The following is a 9944-nucleotide window of genomic DNA, read 5'->3' on the forward strand; positions in this document are numbered from 1 at the left end:
CATTTTGATGATTCGCTATGCAGTTGTCATCACAGCTCTCCATTATTTAATGTAGTGTGTGTGAAGAATACACTTGAGCACTGCATACAGCCTGGGCGCACCTTTAAAAATAAACGGATGCTTTCAATGCTGCTTTCCACAGCAATATCCCATGTATTACTCCAAATGAATGTGCTGTGATAAGGACAGATGGAAACTGCCATATTGTTAGCTGCCATATATGTTCAAATCCATGGTATTTATTTGTGCAGTCATCTGGATAAAATCACTATGTTAATAGTGTTTTGACGAAGTTGCAAAAGTAACCATGTGTTTTGATTGCATCCTAATTGAATTGATGTAAATACAATGAAGATGTGTCAAAGTATACAGAGATTAACTGCAAATAATGACACATGAATCTCAGGATTCTGAGAGTAATTATCAATATTTGACAGGCTACATGATCAGTGATCCATTTATTTCTTATAGACAATTAACAATGCAAAATACAAAACACAAACCATCCAAACAACAAGAGCAGTTTTTACAATGCAGAGAACTGTCAGCAGGAGAGACCAGGTTGCACAACATTGCTGAGTGAAGAGAAACTGTATACTGTACATAGATTTCTTTCTTTTTGAAATCACACCACAACATCATTTGTTTTACAGTGTCCATGCTGCAAACTCGCTACCAGGCACATACCTTCTCTGAAACATACTGCAGTTGTAGTGTTACCAAAGAAGAACAGCGTAGCTCCACACTGATCGCTCCATAGCAAAAATATTGTACATTGATTGGAACAAACAATACAACTGAACCAAACAAACAACGTTATTACGCAACAGCTCTACTGGCAGACAATTTAAATGGGGCAAAGGTACGGATTGAAAACAGGTCTTGAAACATAGATTGAAAAACATACATTTCTCGTGGTACCGAACAATCAACTTGCAAGCATTTTTACAGCATCCCAAAAGGGACAGAGAGGGTGTTTCATCAGCATAAAATAAACAGCAAAGAACTGTATCTTTTTTCTTGATTTGAATTCTAAATCCAATCAATGCTCGTTCCTTTTATGCTTTATCTTTCTGTTTTTTTGACACTGTGCCCATGCTTTATGGCTGTACCATGACACACCAGCCTCCCTCAAATCTCCAAAGTAGGACACTTTGGCATTGATGAATCCTCTAATCTCGCCTTTGCTCTGTGGCAGTGGTTCGCAAACATTTTATATTCCCGTACCCCTTCAAACGTTCAACCTCCAGCTGTGTACCCCCTCTAGCACCAGGGTCAGCGCACTCTCAAATGTTGTTTTTTGCAATAATTTAAAGCCTGCCATACACATACTCTACGATACATTTATTAAACATAAGAATGAATGTGAGTTTTGTCACAACCCGGCTCGTGGGAAGTGACAAAGAGCTCTTACAGGACCAGGGCACAAATAATAATAGAATTTTACTCTTTATTTAGCCATCTTACATATAAAACTTTATTTGTTCATTGAAAAAAGAAAAGAAAAACTCACCGCAGGTTAATGAGAAGGGTGTGCTTTAAATGACGCACATAACTCTGCAATGTTGGGTTGACTGAGTCTCAGTCTTAAATAATTTTTCACACACAGTCTGTGCCTGTGTTTAATTTTCATGCTAGTGAGGGCCGAGAATCCACTCTCACATGGGTAGGTGGTTGCAAAGGGCATCAGTGTCTTAACAGCACGATTTGCCAAGGCAGGATACTCTGTGCGCAGCCCAATCCAGAAATCTGGCAGTGGCTTCTGATTAAATTCAATTTTCACAGAACCGCTTGTTGCAATTTCGATAAGGCTCTCTTGTTAAGATATTGGTAAGTGGAATGGAGGCAGGGCATGGAAGAGATAATGAATCCAGTTGTTTGTGTCAGCTGTTTGGGAAAGTACCTGCGTAATTGCGCACCCAACTCACTCAGGTGCTTCGCTATATAACATTTGACGTTGTCTGTAAGCTTGAGTTCATTTGCACACAAAAAATCCTACAATGATGGAAAGATCTGTGTGTTGTCCTTGTTAATGCAGACAGAAAAGAGCTCCAACGTCTTAATCATAGCCTCAATTTTGTCCCGCACATTGAATATAGTTGCGGAAGGTCCCTGTAATCCTAGATTCAGATCATTCAGGTGAGAAAAAAACATGAGCCAGATAGGCCAGTCGTGTGAGAAACTCGTCATCGTGCAAGTGGTCAGAGAAGTGAAAATTACGGTCAGTAAAGAAAACTTTAAGCTCGTCTCGCAATTCAAAAAATGATGTCAATACTTTGCCCCTTCATAACCAGCGCACTTCTGCATGTTGTAAAAACGTTACATAGTCGCTGCCCATATCATTGCATAGTGCAGAAAATACACGAGAGTTCAGGAGCATTGCTTTAACAAAGTTAACCATAGTGTCCAAAACATCTTTCAATCTGTCAGACATTCCTTTGGCAGCAAGAGCCTCTCAGTGGATGCTGCAGTGTACCTAAGTGGCATCGGGAGCAACGGCTGGCACACGCGTGACCACTCCACTATGTATCCCTGTCATGGCTTTTGCGCCATCAGTACAGATACCAACACATTTTGACCACATCCATTTGATGTCACAAAGCTGTCCAGTACCTTAAAAATATCCTCTCCTGTTGTCCTGGTTTCCAAAAATTCCATAACGGACATATTCCAGGAGCTGTCCCAGGCCCGCCACGTCTGTTGACTCATCCAGCTGTGACGCACAGAATTTACTGGCTTGTTTGCGAAGCGGTAATTGTTTCAAAGTATCACCTGCCATGCCACTGATGCGTTGTGAAACAGTGTTGTTTGATGAAGGTGTCGTTTTTTTGGCCTTTCCCCCAGGATTGTCCCAGCCATATCCACGGCAGCAGGTAGAATTAAGTCTTCCACGATAGTATGTGACTTGCATGTCCTAGCCACTCGGTAGTTCACCATATAAGACGGTATCTGTTGTTCATGGTATCTGTTGCTTTTATACATGTCTTACTACTCAAAAGTCATCTTAATTCTCGCTCAAAAAACTCCTGTGGGTTATTTTTCAAATTGGCATGTTTTGTTTCTAAATGTCTGCACACGAGCGAAGGTTTCATCGAGTTGTGAGATAGTACTTTTGCACATATAACACACTGCGGCTGAGGAAAGGTACTACTCCCAATATAAGTGTAGTTCTCATCATATTTGCGTCTCTTCTATGGTCCAATGTCCCTGTCTGTTGTTTGGTGCTTTCCCGGGTAAGGGGGCAGTAGCTCTTCGGCTGTATCAGATTCACAAGTGTCAGTGTCCATGCTAGCTGGGCTAACAACAAATGTAGAATTACTGATGCTAGCATTGGATGTGCTCGTGGAAGCAAAACAACTTGTGTCGTCGACAGGTGCAGGTGTAGTACTGCTGGTAGTAGCAGTACTACCAGTAGAGCTGGTATGCGTCTCTATGGACGTGGGCCTTACTTTTTGTAACTATTTATCAATTTCCGAACAAACGGAATGAGCAGCAGCTATGTTTGGCTACATACGGACAGTTACTGGAATTCCCGCGAGAGAGTAACGGTTAATGTGATTGGATGTTGGATTATTTGACTAGGCTACCTGTATTTGACATTGTGTTGTTATTTCGCTGAACACTAGATGGTTTAATTTAATTTTTGGCAGTGAAACGAGGTTTCTCAGGTGAGAAAAAAAACTCACCCAAATATATAGCCCCGTTGGAAAATATAAATGGACTGTTTGAAAATGTGAAGAATTTTGTATCTTTTTTATTTAATGTGAATCACCTTTTTATTTGGCGTACCCCTGACGGCATTGCGCGTACCCCAGTTTGGAAATAGCTGCTCTGTGGGATGTGCTTGGGGGGATCCATTAAGGGGGCATGCTACCATCAGTCTCTGCTTTTGCGGATGTCAACATAATGTTTGGTCTGGTCATGTCAGGCCCCTGACCTAGAGACAACCAATCAACCACCCAGGTGTCTGAGTCATCAAATAACTTTCTCATTATGGACTCTGGGCCTTTCAATTCTTTTTGATTGAATCCACACCACAGTAGTCCATTATGGGGACAGCAGGATGTTTAACCATGCTGCATTTTTTTGACACTAGCCCCTGTGGAAAGTTCTATATCAGGTGAACCTTTTAGTCAATAAGGCTACCATACATTTTTGACACTAGCCCCTGCAGAACGTTCCATATCAGGTGAGCCTGATTTATAGTAACCAATAAGGTTACAACAAAGTCAAATGACATTGAGCAATCAAACGGATGAAAGACCTGGAGTGTCATTGCTTTGCTCTCATTCCTTTTCATCATCTGTAACCTTTAAAGAAATTTCATCCCACCTCATCTCTATTTCCCTGACAGGCGGGTTTCAAAGCAATGTGTGATATTTACCCTCCTCGAGCAGAGATGGTTTTAATACTCTGCCTCCTTTGAATTTTGCCTTTGAAATGTGGTCAGTGATCACATTCTCCCTATGCTGTTTCCAAACATGCAAAGTAGCAGGATGGTTCAAACAACTATGGCCAGACAGTTTGACTCCTCCTGTAGAGTGAGCTTTTAAACACACACACACACACACACACACACACACACACACACACACACACACACACACACACACACACACACACACACACACACACACAAACACACACACACTGAGTACCTGGCCTAGACTTCTCCAGATAAAAAAGAGGGATAATATCTTTCCCTTTTTTCCACTCTACAGAGATGGAAACTGTCACTCAGTATGTGAAAGCAGTGAAAGCAGTATTACCTGGCAAATTAAATCTGTGTGTCACACAATGTTTAAGACTGATTTAAACAATGCCTATAATTGGGTGCTTTGTGCTAAGATGGCTACAGAGAGGGGAGAATATATTTTCACCATGCTAGATAACGAAATTAAGCATTCCTTCCTCTATTAACAACACATTTTTGGTATTTAATGTTTGCCGTTGTACTGCTGAAATATTAGAGCAATTCCTCTGCAGAAAATGAATTATAGAATAGAATTCACAAACTAGAGCCTGAATGGATGTACTTTTTCTGTCAGGGAGTGCTAAGGGCAACCCTGCATGACAGAGAGGGGTCCACAAATGACATCCTCTTGGTGCTGGGCAGGAACTGGTCACTGGGTGTGGGCGTGGCCAACTCGTCCATCTCGGTAGTAAAGTGGTCAGGGCTCTCTCCATTGGTTGTGTCCTTGATGACACTGTAGGTCAGGGCCGCGCTGTAAGACGCCGGCTTCTCCAATCGCTGCGGACCGCAGTGACACAACTTCTTGAAGGAGGTGCGGAACTTCTGAGACATGGCGTTGTAGATGACCGGGTTGACGGCACTGTTCAGGTAGATGCAGATGCGGCAGAAGAGTAGGAACCAGTGGTCCAGGTAAGCCTTGTCCAGGAAGGAGTTTACCACCACCAGCGTCCGGTAGGGCATCCAGAGGAGGGCGAAGAGTACCACCACCACAGCTAACATCTTAGTCACCTGACAACAACACATGGGAGAAAATCAACAGACATTTTCATCAAAAGACAGGGGAAAGAATAGAATTCAGCTTGACCGCTGTAAAAAAAACATTTTTACACGATCATGAACAATGTTCTGTTCCTACTGTGCAAAGAAAAGTGGTTAAAATGGGTCAGAGAGCACCCTCTGACAATTAATATCAACCACAGACTGAAGGGACGGACAAAACAGCATCTGTAAGACTAAACCAACAGAGCCTAGAGAGCAGTTTAATAACAAATATAATTATGATGTGATAATGTTTATATTAAACTCTATCATCCTTATTTATGTTGTGAGGTCTCATACCAGTGATGTGTCTCTTATTAGATAGGGCCAGGGAGCGACTATCATCATTACCCGAGGAAGATTCCTGATCACTATCCTTATTCAATTTTGATCTTTTGAGGTAATTCATCAGGCCCTGGTAAGTGGCATGGATTGCACTGGTTTCCATTCATCGCTAGGCCAGTTATAGATGCGTGTGTTAAGTCAGAGCCTTATCCTGACTTGTTTTGCTAAATGACCTAGCAGTGAGCACAGATCCATCATCTGTCTTTCTTGTCTATGCCACTGAGACAGAAAGAGCCCAAGGCCGGCTTGGTCCATGTACAGACAAGGCTGAAGATGTGCAACCAAGGTAACCTAATTCATTACAAATAAAATATCTAAGATGTCTTTAGTGCGTATGTCTTCACACCCCAGAGTTAATGCTTGGTGGAAGCACCTTCAGCAGCCCTTACAGCTGGGAATCATTTTTTTCTAATATTCTACCAACTTTGCTCACAACTCTTCTTCTTCTTCAAGCAACGTACATGTCTGTGGTTGGTTTTTGTCAAAATTGCTTACGCAATTTGGTTGGGAGTCATTGATGGACAGCAATATTCAAACATGGTCTCAGATTTTCAAGCAAATTTCATTTAGGACTGAGACTGGACCACTCAGGAATACTTAACATCTCTTGGAAAGCCATTCTGGTGTGTCTTTGGCATTAAAATGTGTGTAATTGTCCCGCTGAAAAATAGAAGACTGAGGCGGTTTTCCTCTAACCTTTTTACCTGGGCTTTGCTACTTTCATTTTTATCGGGGGTGAAGGTACTATATATATAATTTCGTACATGTAGAATTACATATAGAATCCCTATTCAATTAATAGGAACTCTGTGGACCTATTAGTAAAAATCTGTCGTTTTAACTTATTAACTTATTTGATTACTTCAATTACTTCAAAGGGCTCCTGTAAGCCTGGCAACCTGCGCATGTTACATACTGACCAAACCGGACGCGTGCGTAAGTCCGCGTGTGCCATCGTGCACACATAGATTTTGTTCGCCCACACCAGAAGCGATTAGGACACGCAGGTTGAAATATTAATTTGGGGACAGTTCAAAAATAATTAAAAATTTATGGCAATTTAGCTAGCTAGCTTGCTGTGCTGGCTAATTTGTCCTGGGATATAAACATCGGGTTGTTATTTTACCTGAAATGCACAAGGTCCTCTACTCCGACAATTAATCCACAGATAAAACGGTAAACTCAATTTGTTTGTCGTTATCTCTCCTCCTTCCTACAAGCTTCTTTTTCTTCTTTGGACTTTATATGGCGGTTGGCACCCAACCTTACGGTGCATTACTACAACCGACTGGAGCGTGGATGTCAGTTCCTCTGTCAATCACCCACGTGGGTATATACTCCCAAAAACCAATGAGGGGATGGCATGTTTCTAAAAACCAATGAGGAAATTTGAGAGGCAGGACTTTCCTTTGAGCATCACAAAAGGAACCGCGAGCAGTATGGGTGTAATGATTGAATAACATATCTGTGTACACTGATTTTGCGTCGCTCGCGATGTGGTCAGCATGCTAGTCCACTCTAAAATAATTCCCACATTCATACAGTGCACTGAGCAGCGGCCATTTGATAAATGGAAAGAGACATCTGTTACAAATCATCCAAAAGTGTAAGGAATTTCATTCTGTGATTGTCATTCATTAGGCCAACACTTGTAAACTGTCCAGTCGCATCTCCTTCTCGGCCACTCATCTCTGCCCTCACAAAATGTCACCGTTATCGTCGAACCATATCACATTTTGCGGCGTATTCTACAAGTTTTCTAGTCCATTCACTCATTTTCATGAGGGTGACATGCATTAATGATAAATAGTAGTGTAATAGCCTAAAGGTTTCTTGGCATCTTCGTTTTAAATATTGTGTTGGCTCACGTTCAACCGGTATGGTGTACATGTATCCCATGTACATGTATGCCAGTATTTATTTTGCCGGTACTCTATCTCCAGTCCCTGCTGGTGACAAGCATTCCCATAACATGCTGCTGGCACCACAATACTTGAAAATCCACTCCATATAGCTTACTGCTCCCTTTCTTCAGATAAACTTACACCCCTCCCATTCGCATGCTCAGTCTCAGGTGCTATGTATGCTCTATATGCGTTACAAACTACATCATTCAGTGACGTGTGCTGTCAGCATAGCGGTGAGGCTTTATGAGTCTATATTAATGTGGTTTGTTGCATGTTGACTTGCTCGTGCTGCACACTGTAATCTACTTACAATGATAACCCACTGGTTGAATTAACGTTGTTTCCACGTCGTTTCAATGAAATTACGTTGAACTAACGTGGAATAGATGTGGAATAGACATCTGTGCCCAGAGGGCAAATGTCCACTTCTCTTGGATGTTATCATACACTCTTAGAAAAAAAGATCTTAATTATCTATGACCTAAAAGGGTTCTTCGGCTGTCCCCATAAAATAACCCTTTGAAGAACCCTTTTTGGTTTGAGGTGGAAACCTTTCCACACAGTGTTCTACATGGAACACAAAAGGCTTCTACCTTGAACCAAAATGAGTTCTCCTATGGGGACAGCCGAAGAACCCTTTTGGAAGCAATTTTTGTACAAGTGTACAGTATATTCTTGGAATGAACACCCCAACTTCATGACATATCATACCAGTGCAATTATAAAACTGTTGAATTCATAATCTAATTATACTGGAGTCACACACACACACACACACACACACACACACACACAAACAAGCTGTAGTTATTACACTGTAGATACACCGTTATAAGATCAACTTTAAAACAATAATGGCAACTTACCTGCCTGCGAGAGCGGGCAGTTGTGCTACAGGATGAATTGTTGGTGCTCATCATCCTATTTCCTTGGCATGATTCTTTTTTCCACTTTTTAGTATTTTCCTTGGGGTCTGCCGGCAATGGGTTGAGGAAAAGAATTCTAGCGATAAATCCATACAGAACAGTGGCTAGCATGAGAGGCACCACATAGAACACGGCAAAGTCAGTGAAGTAGATTGGCAGGTAAAGATTTCTTGACACTTTGTATTCACATGAGACCAAGGTAATATTGTCGTAAATCAACTCTTTCGTGTCAGACAGATAAAACCACAAGGCGCAGTAGAGCGAGGTAAAAGCCCAAACGACCACTATGATTTTCTTTGCTCTTGACAGAGTGCACATAAACTGCGCTTTTATGGGGTGGCAGATGGCTATATACCGCTCAATGGTGAAAGCGGAGATGGAGCATGAAGACGCGTTGATGCCCAAGTACTGGAAATAAGTTATGCTAAGGCACCCGACGTATCCGTACACCCAGCCTCCTCCATACAAACTCTCTGTAATATTCGGCAGTCCCGCTGCAGTCAGAACCATCAGGTCGGCCACCGCCAAACTCACCAGGTAACAGTTGGTGGGTGTCCGCATGTGTTTGGTTGTAAGAACAACTAGTATCACCATAACGTTTCCAACTATTCCTATCCCACAGATGAGGATCACAAAAAATATGCTGACCACTTTGTATTCCATGCTATAATCAGTCCATGGACCAAGCGTCTGGTTATCTGGATTTGAAGTAACATTTTCCATGGTTTAGTTCTGTACACTTCACTTGGAGGAGTAATTCATTTCAGACATAGACTTTACATTTAAAATAGCCTCGAGAGCTCCATTAAAAAATATATATTAGTTCCGAAACGAAGTCATTATTCAATAACGTTTTTTGTATTACTTATCCAAAATAAAATGTCAATCATTTCATGAGGTTGTGAAAGCGATATATCATATAAAATCGAGCAAAATATATTCGATTAATACGAAGACCAGGTTTGGATGTTGGTGTTGTTTACCCATGTTTTAGTCCTCTTTAGGTACGAAGTTAGTCAACTGACAGTAAAAGCAGAGGTAAAGTAAAGAGGTGTGACATGTCGTGCGCTGCTCCAGTCTAAGACAGCCTTCTCATTACGCACAGAGCTCCAAACAGCGTTTTGATTGTGGCTCCACTCTCTACCAGCTGTTCTAGTAGTGGTGTGGTTGTAGCCAACAGAAAAGCCCTGTATGCATGCATGATAGAGCAGGGACGTGAATTTTAACAATGGATATAAAACATGTACACAGTAA

General features: G+C 41.6%; 1 protein-coding gene across 1 annotated transcript; it reads right to left on the bottom strand.

The window, feature by feature from the left end:
- Nucleotides 1–443: 443 nt before the first annotated feature.
- LOC135520022 (thyrotropin-releasing hormone receptor-like) lies at nt 444–9720 on the bottom strand. Its single transcript, XM_064945330.1, has 2 exons — nt 8631–9720; nt 444–5482 (listed from the first exon to the last, which is right to left on the bottom strand). The coding sequence occupies exons 1-2, from the start codon at nt 9411–9413 to the stop codon at nt 5045–5047; spliced, it is 1221 nt and encodes a 406-aa protein (XP_064801402.1). The 5' UTR covers nt 9414–9720; the 3' UTR covers nt 444–5044.
- Between the last annotated feature and the right edge of the window lie 224 nt (nt 9721–9944).

Source organism: Oncorhynchus masou, chromosome 29 (genome assembly GCF_036934945.1).
Source record: "Oncorhynchus masou masou isolate Uvic2021 chromosome 29, UVic_Omas_1.1, whole genome shotgun sequence".
NCBI lineage: Eukaryota > Metazoa > Chordata > Actinopteri > Salmoniformes > Salmonidae > Oncorhynchus > Oncorhynchus masou.

Coding starts and splice junctions, on each gene's coding strand:
- LOC135520022 (XM_064945330.1), bottom strand. CDS start 9,413: ATGGAAAATGTTACTTCAAATCCAGATAACCAGACGCTTGGTCCATGG. Junction 5,483..8,630: donor CTGCCCGCTCTCGCAGGCAG/GTAAGTTGCCAT, acceptor TGTTGTTGTCAG/GTGACTAAGATGTTAGCTGT.